General features: G+C 43.5%; 2 protein-coding genes across 3 annotated transcripts; one reads left to right on the top strand and one right to left on the bottom strand.

Moving 5' to 3' along the window:
- The first annotated feature begins 4476 nt into the window (after positions 1 to 4476).
- LOC123188424 (condensin-2 complex subunit H2) lies at positions 4477 to 9237 on the top strand. Its single transcript, XM_044600529.1, has 11 exons — positions 4477 to 4911; positions 5294 to 5393; positions 5827 to 5930; positions 6019 to 6155; positions 6240 to 6690; positions 6793 to 6968; positions 7060 to 7224; positions 7313 to 7393; positions 8284 to 8385; positions 8472 to 8627; positions 8700 to 9237. The coding sequence occupies exons 1-11, from the start codon at positions 4710 to 4712 to the stop codon at positions 9027 to 9029; spliced, it is 2004 nt and encodes a 667-aa protein (XP_044456464.1). The 5' UTR covers positions 4477 to 4709; the 3' UTR covers positions 9030 to 9237.
- A 740-nt stretch (positions 9238 to 9977) lies between these two features.
- On the bottom strand, positions 9978 to 18301 carry LOC123188423 (abnormal spindle-like microcephaly-associated protein homolog). Of its 2 annotated transcripts, XM_044600527.1 has the most exons (19): positions 17453 to 18298; positions 16465 to 16933; positions 16281 to 16363; positions 16005 to 16118; positions 15739 to 15927; positions 15163 to 15228; positions 14605 to 14661; positions 14207 to 14320; positions 13981 to 14097; positions 13805 to 13912; positions 13584 to 13731; positions 13156 to 13335; positions 12258 to 13070; positions 11953 to 12194; positions 11747 to 11875; positions 11386 to 11575; positions 10970 to 11195; positions 10447 to 10602; positions 9978 to 10324 (listed from the first exon to the last, which is right to left on the bottom strand). In XM_044600527.1, exons 1-19 carry the CDS (start codon positions 18104 to 18106, stop codon positions 10237 to 10239), a joined length of 4143 nt encoding a protein of 1380 aa, XP_044456462.1. In that variant the 5' UTR covers positions 18107 to 18298; the 3' UTR covers positions 9978 to 10236. The 2 variants fall into 2 exon arrangements, with proteins under 2 accessions (XP_044456462.1, XP_044456463.1); XM_044600528.1 differs by lacking the exons at positions 9978 to 10324; positions 10447 to 10602 and having other exon boundaries at positions 10966 to 11195; positions 17453 to 18301.
- Between the last annotated feature and the right edge of the window lie 5302 nt (positions 18302 to 23603).

Here is a 23603-nt window from a genome sequence, read left to right as displayed (position 1 = left end):
TAAGCAAGATGACATGATGTAGAGGGATAAACTCATGCAATGTGATGAAAACCCCATCTTGTGATCCTCAATGGCAACAATACAATACGTGCCTTGCTGCCCCTACTTTCACTGGGAAAGGACACCGCAAGATTGAACCCAAAGCTAAGCACTTCTCGCATTGCAAGAAAGATCAATCTAGTAGGCCAAACCAAACTGATAATTCGAAGAGACTTGCAAAGATAACCAATCATACATAAAAGAATTCAGAGAAGATTCAAATATTGTTCATAGATAGACTTGATCATAAACCCACAATTCATCGATCTCAACAAACACACCGCAAAAAGAAGATTACATCGAATAGTTCTCCACAAGAGAGGGGGAGAACATTGTATTGAGATCCAAAAAGAGAGAAGATGCCATCTAGCTAATAACTATTGACCCATAGGTTTGAGGTGAACTACTCACACTTCATCAGAGGGGCTATGGTGTTGATGTAGAAGCCCTCCGTGATCGATGCCCCCTCCCGCGGAGCTCCGAAACATGCCCAAGATGGGATCTCATGGATACAGAAAGTTGCGGCGGTGGAATTAGGGTTTTGGCTCCGTATCTGATCGTTTGGGGGTACGTAGGTGGAGCAACAGGGGCCCCACTAGGGTGGAGGGCGCGCCTGGGGGGTAGGCGCGCCCCCCTACCTTGTGGCCTCCTCTTTTGTGTCTTGACATAGGGTCCAAGTCTCCTGGGTCTTGTTCGTTGAGAAAATCACGTTCCGAAGGTTTCATTCTGTTTGGACTCCGTTTGATATTCCTTTTCTTCGAAACCCTAAAACAGGCAAAAACAGCAATTCTGGGCCGGGCCTCTGGTTAATAGGTTAGTCCCAAAAATAGTATAAAAGTGGATAATAAAGCCCAATAATGTCCAAAACAGTAGATAATATAGCATGGAGCAATCAAAAATTATAGATACGTTGGAGACGTATCACAAAGAAATCCAGATTTCACAAGAGAACCAAGCACATCAAGAGACGCTTCAATTCCATCCGCGATCAAGTCAAGGAGGGAGACATAGAGATTTGCAAGATACATACGGATCTGAATGTTGCAGACCCATTGACTAAGCCTCTCTCACGAGCAAAACATGATCAGCACCAAGACTCCATGGGTGTTAGAATCATTACTGTGTAATCTAGATTATTGACTCTAGTGCAAGTGGGAGACTGAAGGAAATATGACCTAGAGGCAATAATAAAGTTGTTATTTATATTTACTTATATCATGATAAATGTTTATTATTCATGCTAGAATTGTATTAACCGGAAACTTAGTACATGTGTGAATACATAGACAAACAGAGTGTCCCTAGTATGCCTCTACTTGACTAGCTCGTTAGTCAAAGATGGTTAAGTTTCCTAGCCATGGACATGTGTTGTCATTTGATGAACGAGATCACATCATTAGAGAATGATGTGATGGACTAGACCCATCCGTTAGCTTAGCACTATGATCGTTTAGTTTATTGCTATTGCTTTCTTCATGACTTATACATGTTCCTATGACTATGAGATTATGCAACTCCCGAATACCGGAGGAACACTTAGTGTGCTATCAAACGTCACAACGTAACCGGGTGATTATAAAGATGCTCTACAGGTGTCTCCAATGGTGTTTGTTGAGTTGGCATAGATCGAGATTAGGATTTGTCACTTCGATTGTCGGAGAGGTATCTCTGGGCCCTCTCGGTAATGCACATCACTATAAGCCTTGCAAGCAATGTGAGTAATGAGTTAGTTACGGGATGATGCATTACAGAAGGAGTAAAGAGACTTGTCAGTGACGAGATTGAACTAGGTATGATGATACCGACGATCGAATCTCGGGCAAGTAACATACCGATGACAAAAGGGAACAACATATGTTGTTATGCGGTTTGAGCGATAAAGATCTTCGTAGAATATGTAGGAACCAATATGAGCATCCAAGTTCTACTATTGGTTATTGATCGGAGATGAGTCTCGGTCATGTCTACATGGTTCTCGAACCCGTAGGGTCCGCACGCTTAAAGTTTGATGAAGTTATGTATTGTGAGTTATATGATTTGATGTACCGAAGGTTGTTCGGAGTCCCGGATGTGATCACGGACATGACGAGGAGTCTCAAAATGGCCGAGACATAAAGATTGATATATTGGAAGGTTATGTTTGGACACCGGAAAGGTTTCTGATAGGTTCGGACATTTTCTGAAGTACCGGGGGGTTACCGGAACCCCCTGGAGGGTTAATGGGCCTTCATGGGCCTTATTGGAAGAGAGGAGGAGGCGGCCAGGTGGAGGCGCCCTCCCCAAGCCCAATCTGAATTGGGGGGGGGGGCTTTCCTTCTCTCCCTCTTTCTCTTTCCTTCCCCTCCTAGTTGGACTAGGAAAGGGAGGAACCTACTCCTAGTAGGAGTAGGATTCCCCCCCTTGGGGCATGCCCCATGAGGCCAGCCGGCCCCTCCTCCCCTCCTTTATATATAGGGGAGGGGGCGCCCCATAGACACACAAGTTGATTTCTTAGCCGTGTGCGGTGCCCCCCTCCATAGATTTCCACCTCAGTCATATTGTCGTAGTGCATAGGCGAAGCCCTGTGTCGGTAACTTCATCATCACTGTCAACACGCTGTCGTGCTGACGAAACTCTCCCTCGGCCTCAGCTGGATCTAGAGTTCGAGGGATGTCACCGAGCTGAACGTGTGCAGATCGCGGAGGTGCCGTGCATTCGGTACTTGATCGGTTGGATCGCGAAGACGTTCGACTACATCAACCACATTACTTAACGCTTCCGCTTTCGGTCTACGAGGGTACGTAGACACACTTTCCTCTCTCGTTGTTATGCATCTCCTGGATAGATCTTGCGTGATCATAGGATTATTTTTGAAATATTGCGTTCCCCAACAAGGACAACTAGTACAGAAACCAAGGTTTCCCAAAAGATGCACCAGATCATCGCCGTTTCAGATCGATCAGTCACATAACACGGCAACATCACCATCCCAACTACAAACTAAACAATATTCCACCAATTTCCATAGAGCGACACTAATTCTTGATAAATAACACCCAACTACAATTGCTAGAGATGCATATACGAGGATGTGAACTTGGTGCCCTCGGAGACAGCGTGCTTTGCGAGCTCTCCACGGAGGACGAGGCGGCAACCATGGCCGAGAGGTGGAAGAAACCTAGATGACGAGGGGACAGGCGGAGAGGCGAGGCGAGGACTTACAGCCGGGGGTATGCCGGAGGAGATACGCCGACGTCGAGGCAGCGGGCGACGGCGTCTTGAGGAGTCCGACGGTGGCGGCGGCATGTTGAGCAGGCGGCGAAGCATGTTGAGCGGGGGGCGGCGGCGTTGTCCCCTGCAAATCCCCGAGTCCCCCCTCGAGGGCTGAAAACCACGTGGAAACATGGTATCAGAGGAGGCTCAGAGGGGTTTGGGCCGTGGAATCCTCGCGTATCAAAAGGGCCTTCGGGGTTTTGCGTGGTTTCTGGGCCACGCGAGGAAAATCCGCTGAAACCCCCCCGACCCGCTTCTACCAAACGAGGCCTAAAGAAGATGGCATGAAGCCCATCAGGCCCGGGCGCCTTCATGTCACCTATTTGAAATAGTGCCTTCTTTACTTCCTCTTGCGTATACGAAGCGGTTAAGATCTTGTTCATGTCCTCCGTAACCAATGACTTCACAATAGCTATCAACCCCTTATCAATCACACATGTGTTTGAACGGAAAATACTCTGGAAGTAATAAAAAAATGAGGAGTTTGAGGTTATCATTACCCTCAATCCAATTGTTATATTATCTTTCAGATTCTTTATTAAATTACGACGCCTACGAGCAGAAGCAAGCTGCTTAAAATATTTGGCGTTCCGATCTCCCCTCCTCAGCCAGTTCACCCGTCCGCGCTGCGGCCAGTAAATTTCCTCCAGTTTAAGAAGGTTTTCAATCAAAAGTGTGAGATAATTTGGCTTCACCTTTGATTCAACCGTGTATTCTCCTTGCGTCAACTTCTCCAGTTCTTTTTGAGCCGCTCTTAGGCGCTAGCGGGAGCCTTTAGTACGCTCTTACTCCCTCCGTCCGCGAATAAGTGTACATCTAGCTTTTGTCTTAAGTTAACGTGTTAAAATTTCGACCAACTTTCTAAGAAAAAGTAAAAGCATTTATAGCACTAAATTAATATCACTAGATCCGTTTTGAAATGTACTTTCATAATATACCAATTTGATGTCATATGTATTACTATTATTTTCTATAAAGTTGGTCAAAATTTTAAAATTTTGATTAAGACCAAAAACTATATGTACACCTATTCGCGGACGGAGGGAGTATATTTCTTTAGGAAGATACTACTAGTTAAACCACGGCGAATAGGGTTGTCATCACGATAGTGCGAAAACCAGGGGGTTCGTCGCGAAACATCGGTTGTTCACTTCATCCCTAGACTACTTCCAAAACTGCGAAACGGCCCTTCACCGAAACTCAGATCCCGCCGTCACAAATTCCATCGAGCGGGAGACCTCCGAAATCCGAAAATTCCCCAATCCTCTTCCAACCCTAGCCCCCTTGCTTCCTCCCCCCTTCCCCTTCCCGCTTCCAAGCACCCTCACCGCCCGCGGTCCACGCCCATTGGATCCCGAGCCACCATCCCGCAAGAATACCTCTTCGCGCCCAGTAACTTCGTTGCCAGAGGGGGAGTCATGGAGGACGGCAGCGGCGGCGCCGGCGCCGGCGGTGAGGGGAGCACGAGCGGGGGGAGGTTCCCGATACTGCAGGCGAACCGGGACCCGGAGTCGAACTGGGAGGTGGACGTCGCCAAGAGCCTCGAGGAGTACCTCCTCAAGATCTGCTCAGGCGAGATCTCCGCCGAAGACGGGGCCCACAGCTTCAACTTCGCCGAAGGTATGGCTGTGTGGATGGTAACCGTGTTTCTTGCGGCGAAGGCGTGGGCTTTCTTTTACGGGTGGCGCAGTGTGCCAGGATTTGTTTGAAAATTGGGAGGGTAGAAAGACTAATAGTTGGAATTTGTGTGCTTTTTGGGTGGTTTTATTATTTTGCTCGAATGAGCTTTAACGAAGTAGCTTCTTTTCGGTGGATTTTGTGGTTCTTCCCCAGGTGCTTACAAAACCTGGAACTCCTTTTCTTCTTCTTCTTCTTCTTCTTCTTTGCGAAGGCTTCTTGAGGCCCATGCTAATTAAATCAGGGATTTTGCACTGAAAGAAAGTTCCTTTCTTCTTGTAAACCCTTCTACTGCGCTGGTAATATGTGGCCACTTCATGTGCAGCTGCGCTATTGCTCCAAGGTTCAGTTCAAGTTTACAGCCGCAAGGTGGAGTACCTGTACTCATTGGTGCTACATGCGCTGGAATTTCTCTCGCAAAATAAGTAAGGATATATCAGCTTTGTCTTAGCCTTATCTGTATATGCTACCTTGCTGAGACTTGGACGTTGCACATCTTAAATGAAATGGGCCTCAAACTGCCAGACAGTGACATATCTGCTGGCAACTATAGCTTTCTTGCACATCTTATTTCAGAGCATGACATGTCAGGTTAACAATAAGGGCCCTGATTTAGGGAGCTATAGAATTTCTAAACTAATTAACTATGTTAAAATTAACGGTGCAGAAGCAATTGTTGGTGTCTGCTAGATATAAACCCTAGTAGAGTTTGTGCTTTCAGATTATCTCTTATATATCTGGTTTGTGTCTGAAACATCAGCCCTTGTTTGGACGGTTGCCAAATTACGGGCCTGCAATTTCCTCTTTGACCACCCTAGTGCATTTTTTGCGAATAGTCTAACATTTGAACTATACCAGGCAAGATCAACAAGAAAAGGGATCTGCTGAAGCTAACGAAAATGGTCCTAGCACTACTGCCAACAAAGAAGATGATATGTTTATGGGTTTAGATGATGTCCCAGGTAAGTGGACCTTCTGCGGTTTTACCAGTCATATGTTTACTTCAAATGACATGAAACCAAGCATATATCGCCCCTTCTAAATTGCCAGCGGAAACAAGGACCACTTTGGATAACAACCTTGACCAGGATGATCTGCGAAGAAAAATTGTGAGGCCACCAGCAAATCTTCTAGTGTTCGAAGGAGACTGTGTCGATAGCGAAGCAAGCGAACTGGATTCATATTTGGTAATCCTGCATTTCTTTAATTGCAACTGAGACTGGTAGCATGTACTGCCGTACTAAACTAGTCTAGTTGTTTCTTTATTGCAGTTAGCAACATGTGGTTTCTTCGGAGATTTCCTCCTGCTGGATCCATGTGACGCACCAGCTGTTTTTGAATTTTTGCAAGGAAAAAAATCATGCAAAGAAGATATTTTGGCTCATAGACGAACTCCTGGGAAAGCCCGAAACAATGTCTTCACTTCCCCAAATGTAAGATCAGGGGGTACTGCTCGTAGACGAACTCCAGGGAAAGCCCGAGATGAAAATATAGATCCAACTCAGGACAGCGAGCAATCTCATGAAATGATAGCAGATCAAAGTCAAGAAGATAGCTGGCCTCATCATCCTGTTGACCACAATTCTCCTATCATCATGCCCCCACCAGATGATGAAGACCCTGGGTGCCCAGATCTTGGGGATGATTCTGATGATGAAGATCCATATAAATCTTTGGATCCGCATGAACCTAGCAACCTAAAGATCAAGCCTTACAAGAGAGGTATTGGAAACTGTTGTTTCCCCTACAAGGATGTTTTATTTCCTTGTATATTATCTCCACTAACTATATATTGAACCTTCTTTCTTGATCTGTTTGGAACAGTAAAAGCTTTTTCAAGGCAAGTTATTGGCGCTCCAAAGAAGAAAACCCTTGCATCTATATTTCCTGTGGCAAAAATGGATGGTGTTGTTAGTCCTGAACTAACAAAATATTTTGAAGTACAAATGTCTCAGCAGGAAAAACCTGATGTCTCCCAGTCAGTTCCTCTTTATGAAAAGGTGTTCAGCATTGTTACAAAAATGTGCTATTTTGATTAGGTACGTCAGATATGTTCACGTAGTAACTTGTTGCAACCCATTCATGCTGCAGCTTAGAGAGTCATTTGAAACTGGTGAAGTAAATTGCCATATATCTGGAGATTTGAAGGATGACAAACAGACCAATAATTTTGATGATATTGATGGGCCAGACACCCCGAATGATCCATATGTTGACATGGATATTGATGATGACATGCCAAGTTACTCAGATAAGGTTGATTTTCTTTAGCTTTCTATTAGTTGATCGCTGTCTTCACTGACCTAACAATTGGCTGACATCTGCTTGCTATACGTCTGTTTAGATTGATGATGACGTGGTTCGAGTTACGCAGGACAGCATGGATGGACATAAAAGCCTTGATGATTTGTGTCGATCACATCTGGTAAGTCATACGGACCACTAATAGCTCCATTCCCTTTCAAATTTTGCGTAGATGCATGAACTTTCCTCTATTTTTATTTGCAAGCAACTTGCGCCATGTAAGTTGCCAAAATATATGAGATGTCCAGGTTCACTAGTGTCAAGCTGTTTGGAATAGCTGTTCGGAATAGCATGTTATAGGGGTTAGCTAACATATCATCTAACCATTTTGTTCTTTTCTTTGTAACTTTATCTTGTCTGATGATAATTGGAGTTTGTAGCCAATATTCTTGAATGATGTGTCTGAAAGAATAACATTATTAACACAAATTCCATTCAGAAATTTGCTGCTATGTTGGTGCTAAACTTGTTCAACGAAAATGCTACATTGCTGTCTTGCAATTACTTCATGTGTCTTCACTTCTCATATATTCGGGTGTTAAGGCATGCCATTTTTGTCTTCTCAAATAGATGTGGTATGCTCGAAGCCAGCTACAGGTTGATCTGTCACAGATTCAATGAATTGCTAAATTTAGCTATTGTGATGGCTGATTTGTTCTGATACATCAGTATTTCATCACTCTGACGTGACTTGAAGTGCTTGTTGTATCCGATGAGACCAAATGGCATTTAGATATTCCTATTATCTCAGATGTTTCTTTTATCCTATACCACATGGCATTTAGGGCACTGTTTGTTCAGCCAGGGCATTGTGTCCTATGGGTTGTCTGGTTTCTGATACCACATGGCATTTCCATACTTTTCTTGGCAGATGTTGTCAAAGCACAATACTTTTCAAAATATTGGTTTTGAGAAACAGAATTCCGATTGCTAGCTAGCTACTTTTGGATTGTGTTTTGAATTTTATGTTAGCTGTTCAACTTCCAATACTAACATGGATAACTCTCACAGGATGCTCTCCTTGCTAGCATAGCTGAGGCTGAACAACAAACCGAGCTGGATGCACGAGTTTCAACATGGAAAGAGCGAATAGAGCTTGCCTTGGAAGAGCAGGTTTGGTTGCATGATTGATCTGCTAACTGTTCTGCACATATGAACTTGCTTCACACTCACGAGTGCTACAATTCATGCCTTTTCAGGATAGAAACCCACCCTTTGATATTGGTTTATATGGAGAGCAGATCCTTGACACACTCTCGTCAAGAACTGATACAGGGATTGCATCATTCAGTGAGATTGTTAGCAGCAAACCAAAGTACGAGGTTGCAAGAACATTCTCTGCCCTTCTCCAGCTGGTAACCCCCTTTATCTTTGTGGTTGTGTTTTGACGCGGCACCAGACGACCCTGAGCTTCACTCTTATTTTAGGTGAACGGCAGAAGTGTTGATCTGGACAAAGGACAAGCTACAAATGACTTGGTTTGCTACACAGCTGTGAATCCATTCCATGTAAAGCTGATTGGTCCCAACCGTAGACCAGAGATGGAGGCACGTTTCGCACGCAAGAGAGTCAAGTCCCCTCAAAGAAGTTGTGGTGAAGAGGGCGAGCCCTCTCGGGTACAACCAAATTCGTCTAAGAAGCAGCCACCTAAAAATGGCAAGGTTTCAGTTAAGGCAGCAGTCAGATTGACTCCTGAAGGAAAGCGAAGGCGAAAGTCTGCTCAACTGCTGCAGCCATTCAATCTGGAATCCAGCTGATGCGCAGACTGACCTTAGCAGTCTAATTTTTCTCTTGTATTGTTGAGTGTCTAAGCCTCCCCCCCGAGGAACATTGTTGATTGTCTAGCTGATGGCAGTGGTTGATAAGAAGGGTGAAGTATTAGGTTATGAATTAGGGCCTAGCTAGAGCGCTAGATGGTGTATATGTACAATTGATCATTGTGCTGTTATGTATGTATATTATTGATATCGACCCAAATGTAATGTTTACTGGCAACGTTTTTGGGCCAGAATTGCCCCTGTATCGGGCGGATACGATTGTTTGATATTCTAATTCAGTAGTTGGCATTTGATGACTGGGCTCATAAGGTCTATTCTTATTTGTTAATGGAATGACACAAGTGCTACTTTACATTATGATTGAAATTTGCTGAAACAGGTGCAAGTAAGGTAAAACGATAGATTGATCAAACATGGGTGCCAGTGAATCCTGTATGCAAAAAATAATTTAGTAATTGTAAAAAATCCACAATTTTTTTGGAATCAAATATGGTATTGTACTTGTATAAAAAGATTCATCAAGGAATGACTTCCATGGTATTCCAGGCGAAAATAAATTAATCAAAACACTATATACTCTCTCCATTCCATTGAATAAGGCATGCATGTTTACCAAAATCCAGCTTTGACCATAAATTAAATCTATAGTATATATTTTTATGACTTAAAAATTATACCACTGAAAACTTCTATTCAATATAAATTCAACGGCATAATTTTTATCTCATAATTATTGAGGTGCGTGCATACACGTCTTATTCATTGGAATGAAGGGAGTAAAAGTATAATACTTATCATATTTGATTTCAAAAAAGTTTCAGATTTTTTCGACTTCTATGCAATTACTACTAAATTATTTTGCGCATATAGGGTGTGCTAGCACCCAAGAGCCATAAGATCTTGTCAAGCTTTCATGCCAGAATAGCATTCATTGAAATCGCAAGTCGGTTTCTCGCTTCTGCCTCGGATCAATAGTCGTAACAGGATAAACGCAACACAACGAAGAAAATGTCAAGAAAATAGAACCATTGTCACATACATCAAGCTGATGCTCCGTTCCACAACCCCGACTGTTTACCACATACTACCACGACTGACGCGCACACTTCTGTCCACAGGATCTACCTTTGGACTACAATCACTTCCGGTTCCAGAAACCAAGGGCTACAAACCACACCGTATGCCATTATTTATTGGTGAGAAGATGGTAGAGGGCCGCCGCCTCCCCGAGCCGCCGCAAATTGTCCTCCTTACGAGCTTCAGTGTGACCATTTCTTGCAGAGACAAGACAAGCCAAGCCGTTAGTCAAGCCAGTGAATCAAAAAACAGTCTGGTCCAGTTAGCCATACTCTGTTTCACTAGTACTTTTCCAAGGATGTTACTGTTCTCTCTTTACCTCTTGTCGAGCTCCACCTTCTTCTCAAGGCCTCGCACCATACTGTCCAGCCTTCTTATGTGGTGCCCCAGGGCCCCGGCGAATCCGCGCCCTTCTTCCGACTCGCACAGCTTCTTCAGAATTTCACATGCGATGAAAAACATGTCCGTTTTGTTCCTGAGGGCAACGACAGAGAACATATCATCTCAGGAATTACAGGCTCATGAATCAGAACAAAAGGATGACTCAAGTTCAAATTTCAAAACTGTGAATTCTCAATCTCGCAGGTTGAAAGTGAACACCTGGCTTTGGGAAGACAGAGGCTGCAGTGACAAACTACTTAAACATAGGGAAATTTTATAATGGAACACTAGCTTCAGTGGAGCTTCTGTTTTGAGTATGTAAAAAATGCGCTGGGCACGGTCCTTATTGTGTAATCATGTCATGTGAGTGAGCAAGCAATTAACTACCAGAAAGAGCAAAATGATAAGTACTTAGGAGTTAAGAGTAGTCGAAAAATGAACTCAATACTGAGAGAAATTACCGCAGCAGCTCCTGGAAAATAGTGTTAACCAATTGTGGATTGTTAGCTAACACCGGTCGAACATTTGGGAATCGTGCAATGTTCCGCAGTGTATAGAGTACTTGCTTCAAGACTTCCTGGTCAGGGATCCCACGGTTAAGTTGAGGGATTTGCTTCAGAAGAATGTCTACAGCACCGGCATCAACAAGTGTCGCACAACACTTCTCAGAAAGCTCTGTAGCAATACCTGGAGGAGAAACGTTACAGATATAGTAAACCGCAGGACTTCAGAAGCAAGTGCCCAGTAAAGGATCAGAAAACAGTACAGTCCTAAGGATGTCAAGGAAGCCAATATGAAACAAAGAACACAACAACACTGACATGAAACCAGGCTAGAGAAATACTCCAAAAGGTAGTCTTAAAGAATATATATTTACTTAGTGTCGTGCAAGTTTGTCGAATGCTGCTGATGCTTCTACATCCAGTGATTTGTGACAGCGCAGCAATTAGTCTATTGATCAGGCGCATGTCATCATCAACTTGTGCAGAAGCCTTCTGAATTCTAGACCTTATGTCAACAACTTCTTGCTTTGAAGCTTTCCTCACATGGTATGCTTTGACAAATGACTGCAAGATTCAAGTGGTAGAATGTCATGTGAAAGAAAATGCACCATTGCACACTGACACAAGTTCTTGAAGAAACTGGAATATCATATGAAGAAAAAACTTGAATCGTTTTTGCAAAGAAAAGGAAGTGTACTCATGTAAGAAATCATATGGTTGGATGTTGGTCATGACCTGAATAATAGTTATAGACTTCCTTTTTCTAATAGCAAACTGTCGTGCTATCCAACCACGGACATGAGATTGAATAGTAGTCACAGCTCTTTTCCTTGATTCAAGAAACATAACATTTCTCCACCATCTCTGCAAATAGACTGATCATATATACCTTCCCTCCCATTACAATCCAACTAGAAAGTAGCAAAAAACAGCACACATACTTGAATGACATGGATGCAGCAGGTAATTCGTTTGGCTTGTTTCCGAGCCAACCAACCACGAACTGAGGATTGAATTGAGATAGCTGATAGTCTGATAGACTGGTGCAATAGGACCTTCCTCCACCATCTCTGTAGCCTTAAGGCTGAGTACAACACAATTTTGAGTTCAGTACTCTGGTGAGATCTTTTATGCTGACTTTGGTCAAGGCTAACAAGGCTAGTGTAGGTTTGCAGTGAAGAACCTGCATGAGTAATGTGGGTCAGTAGCCAACAAGAATGCACCAAAAGCAAGAATAAATACTAACCTAATAGTCGCTTTCTAGCGATACGTCCTCTGGCAATACGCTGAATGTCTAGTGCAGCATTGTGATACCGCCGAAAGGCCCGGCTGCACAAGTTGTGTCTGGCTATAGATTGGATTACAATGATAGCTTCAACTTGCTTTGTGAAACACATCCGCATGGTGAAACCACGCCAGTGGCTCTGGATTTTGGTTGCAGCAGATATTCTTGAGGATCTATTATGTACAAATCTTCTATATGCAAACTGTATCTTTTGAACAGCCACTATGTCTTTGCGAAGTGAGAAATCGAGCTGAGCAGATACAGGCTGTCCATGCTGGAATGAAGCTCCACAAGATATATTGCTTCTACTATCCACATCATCCTCGCACCCAAGTTTAGTGGCTGATGCTATGCTGGCAGTCTCAATCTCACATGGGTGATGGCTGACGGAATTTACAGAGCCGCTCTTATTGATACTCCGATGAGGACTAGGAGAAGTTACATAGTTGCTGTTTTTGACACGACGCTGCAGAATAGTGACTGTATCTATATGGTTACTCTCATCAGGGCATTGAGGGGCAGCAGAAGCTATCGAGGTACCCAAATCCTTGCAAGGTGTTGTTTCATGCTCACCATCACACATTTCTATGCAATCAGTTTTCGGCGAAGCTGTAGTTTCCAAGAACCCATGGCTTTCAAAAGGCTCGATGCTCTCAGATCTCTTTCTTTCCCCAATCCAGATCCTTACAGCTTGCTGAATCACAATGGCAGATCTTCTCATTCGCACAAATCTATGCCTTTCTAATATGGAAATTAACCATCTGTTGTAGCTTCCTGGAAAGAAATGGACAGCTGGATATTAACAAGTATGGTGCGATTTCAGTGCATGAATAAGGAGCAATTAGTAAGGGAAATGTACCATTTGCTTGCACGTGGGTAGAGAAGGCGGCAGTTAGACAGCTGGATTTCCTTATCATGATAACAAATGACCAAGCTCTTATAGCACCTTGCAGGATAGATATTGACTTCCTAAGCTTATGATATCTGTTCTTTGCAATTATCTGTCTGATTTGAGCTTGTATAATTGTAGCAGCCTTCTCTGGAGAAATAGTAACATGACATTCAGTCATTCACTAGTTTGCAGAGAATCTTATGTTGCCAACAAAGCTAGAAACCATCAAACTATGGAAACCTCACAGGTATTTTTTAGCAGCAGAAAATAATGGCTAATGCATATTAAAGTATTTGTGAACAGCACTAGATAGGCATCAGAGCCTTAAAAAGTGGCAGTTTTCATCTTGTTCAATGTGAAAACAGGACAACCAGATGAAGCGATAAAGGACAAACCCTGGCTAGTGCATGAATCATCTGTGTTATCTGTCTGAGGGGATTGATACTTCACATCATTCTTTCCCGGAGATTTAAGCCTAGCAGAAACTCTATTCTCCAGGCTTTGGCAGTCCAATCTCGTACTGATCAAATTCCGTAGTTGTCCCTATACAAATCAAGTAAGGTATTGTATGCATGCTGAACAGAAATGAAAGGGGAGAAATGTGAAAGAAAGATACCAATCTTTTATCATTAGTCAGATGTGAACAAAGGAATGCAATCAAAATTATTGCACCCTTTTCATCGAATAATACATCATTGGCTAAGATGCCACTAGCTGGAAAATCCTGCACATTGCAGAAAAAGCATGAGAAACATATACCTCCTAAAATCCAAATAAATAAGATACTACCACCTGAAGAAAGTCTCCAAGAACTTCTCCTAGTTTGCTTGATGGACAGCTGGTGATAGCAGTGGAAGTCTCTTGTTCATGGCAACTGAACAGTTCCTTTCGACAATCAGAAAATGTTTCCTGACAATCAACACGAAGGAAAATTAGCACGTAAGATAAAAAAATGAACAAAAAAGATGGAAGAAACTAACAATGAAGAGGAAAAACTTTGATGGAAGTTAAAGAAAACCTTTAGGGGACACCTATGAATGCTAATGTTCAGATAGTGAGTTATGAAGTATTTCAGTGCTTTCCTGTCAATCTGGGAACTTTCCACACTTAAGCCATATTTTGCACACACCACCTGTAAAAATACCAAGGAAAATATGTGTAGAAATTACACAAATAAATACCTTACAGCCAAACATGTTGTAAGGTTAAAACTTAACACCGTACAGGTTGAAGAAATAATAAGCTCAAGAGGACCCATAATTTGGTGGTAATGAAAGTACAAAACTCTAAAATGAAATGTGTACAAACCATTACAAATGCCACATTCTGATCTCTATATCTCTGATCATGGTGATTTGCCAGACTTATACATTTGAACAAGTAGAAAACATAAAGAAGTGAAAAATCAACACCTACCTGAATCCAATCGTAAAGCAAGCCCATGTGCGACTTGGTCACAGTGATTGGTTGTTCCTGACATGAAAGAAGTAGATCCCCTTATGAAAACAATAAACTAATAGTATCCCCTATTAAAATCACCAAAACAGAAGTAGACTTATACGGCTGCTTTATCATGGAATTCTGATCTTTTACTTGAGAAATAATACAGTTACTGCAAAGCACATATGTCTTGTCCCATATCTGCCAGCAACGCATAGTTCTGGCTGTATAGTGTTGAAACTTCAATGTGAAGTGCAGTGGAACAGAGTAAAAAATAATTTTGTTACTGCAGGCAGTAGTTTAGTGAGACAGAGACCTTTTTTTAGAACGATTACACAAGTAGCCATATGATTCAGTGGTAGTTTAATGGAAGCAAGAGCCAGAATAAAACACTGTCCAGTAATGATAAATTTACTTCAGGAATGCACCTTGCAATCTTGTGTAACAGGGTGCTACTTAATACTTATGTCTAAGTGGAGTACAAAAGATTAGGGGGGATAGCTAAATTTGATCTTCTGAGTACAAGAAACTTACCACCGCTGATGCATTTAACCTGGATAGTTCACGAGCTAGTGAAGTTTTATTTACTAGCAAGGGTAACTGCACAAGAGCACAAGGTTATATATTTGAAGAACGACATGCTAGAGATAATTTATGCACTATTTGCAACATAACTATTTCTTACGAGTTATATTGTGCAACAAGTTAGTCTACACAGTGCAGGACATCATATGGAAAAAATTATACCCTGTTTGTGCCATAATTTATTAACTTGGACAAGAATTGATAGTAAGACAGAAGGACCAAAAACCTAAAGAATACAGTTTCTCACTAAGTAGAAATTCGCTGCTGCAACCCTTCTGACTTAGGCAAGTAGAGTAACAGTCATCAGATACTATTTAGACTGGGGGAAGAATTTAGTGCTGAGAAGTACAACATATCCTCACTGTAAGCCAGCCTATGAAGTATAAGCCAGCCTATGAAGTGAGTGAGAAAACAAAACTGAACATTGAATAATCCATTATCTTTATTCTTTATACAAATGAAAGGTGTGTTATAACATTATAAAACTTTGACTGGGGTAACGTGATACTGAATATTTAGATTAACCTGCATATGAATGAACATATTCCATAGCAACGAAAGAATTAGTTCCTTGTCGCCATTAGCAATATCTTCTGCTGAAATTGTGACTCCATCTGCATCAGATATTGGAACCCCAGCTTGCTTGATATACTGGATAGCCGTGGTGCAATTGTGCAATTTCTTTTTATGTGTATCTGATGGAGCAATCACTTTCTGAAATAAAACATGATGTCTCTGTAAATCCAATGACAATAATCATCCGACTAGTGTGGGGCAAGTAAAGTACATACCAAAATAATCGATGCATCAGAAAGCAGGAGCTGAACAACTCTACAAAGAATTATGCCATCATGGAGATCTTCAAATAAGTATCCTATAGTGAAATCATACTCCGACAGCGCAGGCTGGTAAGGAAACATAATTAGAGAAATTCACCAAATATTCAAAGGAAACTTATAGCCAAAATATAAAATGTCAAAATACAGCAATATGTTGCATGGTTATTGTTCTTTTGGGATCAGTTATTGCATAATTTTAGAGCACGGTCGTGCTAGCTATCACCATACCTGTTGATAATTCAGTCTGTAGCCCATGGTTGACAGATGCATCAGGAGATCACCTTCTCCATGCATGGCCTCAGCCAAAGACTCTACAATTCAGGAACAAGTAAAAGAAGACACAGTCCATTGAATAAAATACATGCAAGTTCACAAATAAAATAAACCAGAATTAGATGGATTTGCTACTTACGATGAATAATTTGCTGGCTAGATTTTATGTTGGCTCGGTGACAAAACAATGGAGGGGATCCACCGTCAAGGCTATCTATTCCAAATTTGAGAGGTAGGGCTCTTTCCATTTTCGCCCTATCTAGAGCAGCGACGAGCAGAAACATTCTTTTCAGTATAATGTCGCCCAATGCTTCAGTATAATCTGTTCTGTGGAGCCCTTCTACAACCTTATTGTGAGCAAAAGTTGTTGGAGCCACGTTTTGACCAAACAACTGCTTCTCCAGAAGAAGTTTCAGAAAGGAAACCTCCTTTTCCCGTTTCCACGATCCACTCTGTAGCAAGCAATCACCCCCAAGGACCATATGCAAGCCTATCCTGAGCCACTCTGGATTGTAACACAAGAAAACTCTAGTCGCGTTCTCTTTCAGCCTAAGATCGGTAACAATTGGGCAATTGGCTCTTATCTTCAGCCTTCTCTCATCAATGTTCTGCAAAAGAAGAAACATTACTGCTTAGAGTATCTTATTAATGGTGCTGCCGACTGAAGTCGGCTGAAAAATTCTCTGTTTAAGATATTCTAGCTGTAGTAAATTTTAGAGATACAAAATCACAGTGTCAGATTACCAACAATAAAGAGATGTGCAACATCCCAAGTCCCAACATACAGCATGATATATCCAACCCACCCGAATATTTTTCTGTTACCCGTATGTTGTTTTCAAAGAGGATTCCACAGTGTCCACTATCACCTATGTGCTGCAAATGACAACTCTTACCATGCCACTAAATTAAGATCAACCCCAACAGGCCAACTGTACAGCCTAACTGTGAATGAACTGGGGGTGAGGGGCACGCCAGGTAATTCAACTAACTTTATTTGCCTAGCAATACGCCTGAAACGCCGATGGTTGAACGAATGTTGAAATTGGGGTGGAAGGAGCATTTAGTCTAAAAAATCCAATCCCTTAGCTCGTACAGTAGAATAAAAGCCGTAGAAAAATCCTCACCTTACAAATTTGGCACATCATGAGGAGCACCTCCTCGCACGCCTCCGTGCTCATGTACTTGCCCATCCTCTGCTTCACATCCTCCAAGCTGCACACCTCCCTAAGGGACTCCCTTAACACGGCTACCATGGCAGGTGTCATCGCCTTCCTCTTCTCCCCGTAGCGGTCCCTGCCGCGGTGCCGCTTCGGGCTGCTGCCCCGCGCGCGCTCGCCATCGAGCGTGTCGCGCTTGCCGGCAGCAGAGACGTGTGTGGCCGTGGCGGCTGCAGCGGGGGAGCAGCCGCAGGCGGAGGGGTCGCGGAGTAGGAGGGAGAGCCATGATGAGGCGGAGGCGGCGAAGGCGCGGAGGGCGCGCTCGCGGCCGGACTCGGCGCGGCGGGCGGAGCGCGACTGGTCGAGTTCGAGGGCGCGGAGGCGGCGGGCGAGGGGCGTCGGGGTCGCCGCGCCGGCGAGGGCCTTCCTGCGGCCGATGGGCGTCGGGGTCGCAGCGCCGGCGAGGGGCCTCCTGCGGGCCAGCGGTGTCGGGGTGGGGGCACGGAGTGGTGTTTTGGAGGCGGTGAAGAAGAGCGGGGAGGGAGAGTTGGGGTTAGGTTTTGGGGTGCCGAGGTTGGAGACGTCGCGGAAGGGGGGGTCGGTGAGCTCGCAGCGGTTCATGGCGACGGAGGAAGGAAGACGTTCTAGAAGATTCTGGAGCGGGCGGGCAGGGCTTCCATGGGATCTGGGGGGAGCGGGGATTGTGGTAGGAGTTGGGGTATTTGGGGTTTTTGAGCGGGAAGTTTTATTGGTGGACGAGGAACGGTCGCATTTCGAAATGAACGCTCGTCTGCTCAATCTGTACGGAGACCCGGCCTGGAGCCCTGGATGTTACAACAACTCTAGCTCTTTGTTTGGATGCCCGTGCTACTAGAGAGTTTAGTATAGTACTATCCCCACGCCTCAAGGGGAGTATGGAATTGGTCTGGGGTTCCAATCCAATGAGAAAACTGAAAACGGCACAAATACGAGTTTGTCGCTTTGGTTGTTCACTAAATTGACCCTTGAAATATTTTTGAGGTTTCAATGCCAAATTTTGTTTGGATGACATACTTTGGAATTGCATAGCTACATTATAAAGAAGATTATACCTTGTTCTACATGACTCAAAAATGAAATCGGCTCACATGTTACTATAAAATGGAGTGGATATATAGTAGTAAAAAGAATAAATATTCTAGAAATGAATCACAACAACACGAATGGTCGTGGACGAGACTTGCCTGCTCCACCCCCTTAAAATCGGAGGGGGGGATTAGATTATAGATTAGAAAGGAAAAAGAAAAAAAGGCAACCGTAGAATGAAGTGGGAGCACGGATGGAAGCATTGGAAGGAAGCAGGCAAGCCGGATCCGAATGGTCACACAACAACAATATTCTCTTATAATAACATTAACACAAATTCTAAACAATAACAAAGAATACATACACTCAAATATGATACTAGTTCCAAACTGTGCACAACACTAGTCTTGAATCTCGGGAAGCGCGGGCGCACTATATTATGGAATTGAAGGAGTAGTTCCAAACAATATGTCAGCATCAAATATTCATCGATACAACAAATATGATAGACTCGACACATGCACTTACGATAGTTCATAGATATTCCAAACAATACGACAAATCCAAACAGTGCATAGACTCAAATATGGTAGTTTCAAACAGTACATACACATAAATATGATACGTCCAAACAATATGATAGTTCCAAACACTAGCTCATACATAGTTCCAGGTTTAACAAGACATACAAGAACACACACATATTGCAAAGTTTCATTCTTCAAGGCAACATTAGCAACCATGTCTTCCTCATGGTGATGGGCAACTCCATCGAAGCTTGAAACAGGCGATCATTAAGTACCAACTTCCCATAACATCGCATCATATCTTGCTCGGCTAAATAAGGTATCAACTTAAGTGCATCAAGTATTTCATCTAGAGTGGTAACCTTTGGTAGTGGAATGGGCTTAGTTGACTTGAAAGCATCAACTAAATCCTTTCTTCATATCTCCAAGCTCTAATGGAGCTGCCCATAGTGGACCTAAATGGAGCTAGAAATCCTTCTCCATTGATTTATCCAACATCAACTATATAGTATTCCCCATATCAATAAGTTACTTAGCTAATAATCAAGTTAAATAAACTACACGCCAAGAGTAAGATGCGACCTTTATGTACAACAAAAACATCTTGGTAGTTTGTCCTCATTGCATCACAGAAAACTCAAGAATTGTTATCTTATCCCCACGCCTCAAGGGGATGGGTCATAGTGGGTGGACTCCCCATGTTCTCACATCGCCATGCCTTGGGAAGTCTGGACCGCTATCGTCAGCTATTATCATAAGGCCTCACCATCCTTGTCAACGTTGCCACCCCATTGGGGCTCACCACGGTCGTCGTCTTTTTTCATTCCATCGGGCTCACGATAGGCCCGATTGGGCAGGGACGGGCTGATCAATTTGATCCCCTCTATCCCCATGATGTCCCTCCATGGCGGTGGTTGCGGCCGTACTCATTGTGAGAGGTTGCCTGGCTGCCCGAAGACTCATTGGAGGGGGATGTCCTTGAAGCAAGCATGTTGGCACCATGGTTGTTTGGACCCGTTGATGAGTGTTATTTTTACTGTTGGAAATATGCCCTAGAGGCAATAATAAAGATGTTGTTATCATATTTACCATTCATGATAAATGTTTATTATCCATGCTAGAATTGTATTGACCAGAAACTTAAATACATGTGTGGATACATAAACAACCCCGTGTCCCTAGTGACTCTACTAGACTAGCTCGGTGATCAACGTTGGTTAATGTTTCGTAACCATAGACATGAGTTGTCACTTGATAACAGGAGCACATCATTAGGAGAATGATGTGATGGACAAGACCCAACCGTAAGCTTAGCATCTGATCATGTCGCCAAGTTCAATTTGTCATAGCTTTCCTAATGTCAAGTATCTGTTCCTTAGACCATGAGATCATGCCACTCCCGAATACCAGAAGAATACTTTGTGGGTTATCAAACATCACTTCGTAACTGGGTGATCATAAAGGTTCTCCACAGATATTTCGGAAAGTGTTTGTTGGGTTGCATGGATCGAGATTGGGATTTGTTGCTCCGTGTGACAAAGTGATATCTCTGGGCCCTCTCGGTAATACAACATCATAAATAGCTTGCAAGCATGCGACTAATGAGTTTAGTCACGAGATCTTGTATTACAGAACGAGTAAAAAGACTTGTCGGTAACGAGATTGAACTAGGCATGGAGATATCGACGGTCGAATCTCGGGCAAGTAACGTATCTCTGGACAAAGGGAATTGTATACAGGATTAACTGAATCCTCTACATCATGGTTTGAACTGATAAAGATCTTCGTTCAATGTGTGGGAGCCAATATGGGAATCCAGGTCCTGCTATTGATCATTGACCGGAGAGGTGTCTCGGTCACGTCTGCATGTTCTCGAACCCGTAGGGTCACACACTTAATGTTCGGTTGCGCTAGGGTCGTATTGAGATATTCATATGGTGTAACGCCTCGAGACCGATGTGCCAGGTGTCCTCCAGTTATTCGTTGTTGTTGCCTTGTCATTGCTTGCGTGTCATGCATTCCATATCATGTCATCATGTGCATTTCATTTGCATACATGTTCGTCTCATGCATCCGAGCATTTTCCCCGTTGTCCGTTTTGCAATTCGGCGCTCCTATGTCACCCGGTTTCCCTTTCTACCTCTTTTCGTGTGCGGGCGTTAAACATTTTCGGATTGGACCGAGACTTGCCATGCGGCCTTGGTTTACTACCGGTAGACCGCCTGTCAAGTTTCGTGCCATTTGGACTTCGTTCGATACTCCAAAGGTTAACCGAGGGACCGAAAAGGCCTCGTGTGTGTTGCAGTCTAACACCCTTCCAAAGTGGCCCAAAACCTCTCCCATCGTCTAGAGCGTTCAATCACGATCGTGTGGCCGAAAACCGCATCTCATTTGAACTCTCCTAGCTCCCTCTACCTATAAATATGTGGCCTCCCTCGAAATTTTCGCGGATGAAACCCTAACCTTCTTCTCCATCGCGCTGCCGGACATGTCCATCTCGCCGGCGGACGCGTCCATCCCGCCGCCACCTCACTCCGGTGAATGAGGCGTCGCCATGTCACCCCGCCGCCGCCGCGAGCCAATCAGATCGTGCCACCTCACCCGCGCCACGCCCTCACTCTCCGCAGCGCGCCGTCGCGGCTCGCAGGGCCCGAGGCCGGCCCGCGCGGGCCCATCTCTCTGCACCGCTGCTCGAGCCGCCCGAGGGCGCGCGCCCGCCGCCGCCGCCAGGCAACGTCGCCGCGCCGCCCCGTATCCTCCCCGCGCCGGTGAGCCACCGCGACGAGCACGTCGTCGCCGAGCCCCGAGCTCTCTCATGTATGTTCGTTCATTTGCTAATCCTTATCGGTGTTTCAGCCTTTTAATTCATTCATTGTTTCAATCCTACCGGTGGTCCATTAAGTTTGCGCTATATCTATCTAAATCCTTTCTATGAGAATAAGTAATATGTCAAATCCGTTGCTTGTCATCAATTTGAATTGGTGAAGGATAAGCATAATGTAATTCTTATTCTTGTTTTCATCCAAGTGATTAATTCCTTATTCCGGAGGTTCATCAAAATTCTTGTTTTCAGTTGTACATCTTTCTTTCCGAAGTTCCAAGTTTCCACTTTATCTCGTCGCAAAGCTTCATCTAATCATTGCAAGGCTTCAACCTTACTCTTTTCATCTTTCTTTTCGTTTGAACATCCCTTTGTTTACCGGAGTTCTTCATGAAGGTTCTACATGGTGGTTCATCAAGGATTTAATTCCTTCTCGAAGTGTTCATCGAGATTCTTTTCAGAGGAGCTCAAGTATTCTTTATCTTGCATTTCAAAGTGCAATTCTTTCAACCGTATCATTCGAGGTGGTATTATGTCATTCTTGATAATTTGAGTTCATGTTTCATGATTCACATGTTGTTAAGAATGAGATATATTAAATCCATCAACCTCTTCGTTGGAGTTACCTTGGGTTATATTTCACCTAAAGCTTTCCCTAAGGATTGTTGCTATTTATGGTGCTTATAAATGATCCAAGTTCTTCATTTATCCTCCTGGTGAAATAAGTTTCTCGTCCCCTTGTTCTTATCAATCCAATTATTTTTCCCGTGAGTGGCAAGTTGTCACCTCATAATTTTTGAGATGGCTTCTATAAGTCCATATCAAGCTTATCCTTTTCGTTGTTGTTTTTCCAACAACTCCGTTCGACCCTTCTCCTAAAGATGTTTTTTTTGCAAGCTCATTTGAGGTAGAAGATGTTGTTTTCTCCTCCGTTCTTTTGTTCCGACGATCCAACTTCTATTCTTTCTCCCGGAGGTCTAGCGATGTTGCTATTTTCACCCCTCATCTCGGTTTGTCAAGACCATATTCTTTCCTTTGATAATTTTTTTCCAACCGGAGTGTCGTGTTTTCATTCAAGTATCTTCTCATCTTATCAAGTTCTTATCCATTTCCTTTTCTTTTCAATCGGAGTGCTACCCGAAGTTGTTCTTCCTTGTTCCTCTTTTCTAACGGAGTGTTTTCAACCTCGTTCATCTCCGTGGTATTCTTTTCTCAAAATGGCTTAACCTTTTCAAGGTTCTTTGGTTTCACTCGTTTGTCAAAGGAGCAACTTAGTTTTACCTCTTCACTTTCTCTTCCGTTTTCCCTCCGGCGCCATTCTAGATCTCGGGACGAGATCCTCTCGTAGTGGTGGAGTGTTGTAACGCCCCGAGACCGATGTGCCAGGTGTCCTCCAGTTATTCGCTGTTGTTGCCTTGTCATTGCTTGCGTGTCATGCATTCCATATCATGTCATCATGTGCATTTCATTTGCATACATGTTCGTCTCATGCATCCAAGCATTTTCCCCGTTGTCCGTTTTGCAATCCGGCGCTCCTATGTCACCCGGTTTCCCTTTCCACCTCTTTTCGTGTGCGGGTGTTAAACATTTTCGGATTGGACCAACACTTGCCATGCAGCCTTGGTTTACTACCGATAGACCGCCTGTCAAGTTTCGTGCCATTTGGACTTCGTTTGATACTCCAAAGGTTAACCGAGGGACCGAA

Source organism: Triticum aestivum, chromosome 2A, assembly GCF_018294505.1.
Source record: "Triticum aestivum cultivar Chinese Spring chromosome 2A, IWGSC CS RefSeq v2.1, whole genome shotgun sequence".
Taxonomy (NCBI): domain Eukaryota; kingdom Viridiplantae; phylum Streptophyta; class Magnoliopsida; order Poales; family Poaceae; genus Triticum; species Triticum aestivum.
Note: the sequence above shows the minus strand (reverse complement) of the source record. Positions and strands in the feature narration are given on the sequence as shown.

What these genes read in the sequence shown, in the direction of transcription:
- LOC123188424 (XM_044600529.1), top strand. Translation starts at nt 4,710, where the DNA reads ATGGAGGACGGCAGCGGCGGCGCCGGCGCCGGCGGTGAGGGGAGCACG. An exon ending in GGGTTTAGATGATGTCCCAG is followed by an intron (nt 5,931 to 6,018) that starts GTAAGTGGACCT and finishes CTAAATTGCCAG; the next exon opens with CGGAAACAAGGACCACTTTG. An exon ending in GATCAAGCCTTACAAGAGAG is followed by an intron (nt 6,691 to 6,792) that starts GTATTGGAAACT and finishes TGTTTGGAACAG; the next exon opens with TAAAAGCTTTTTCAAGGCAA.
- LOC123188423 (XM_044600527.1), bottom strand. Translation starts at nt 18,106, where the DNA reads ATGAACCGCTGCGAGCTCACCGACCCCCCCTTCCGCGACGTCTCCAAC. An exon ending in TACCCACGTGCAAGCAAATG is followed by an intron (nt 13,071 to 13,155) that starts GTACATTTCCCT and finishes ATTTCTTTCCAG; the next exon opens with GAAGCTACAACAGATGGTTA. An exon ending in GCTGCATCCATGTCATTCAA is followed by an intron (nt 11,876 to 11,952) that starts GTATGTGTGCTG and finishes GTCTATTTGCAG; the next exon opens with AGATGGTGGAGAAATGTTAT.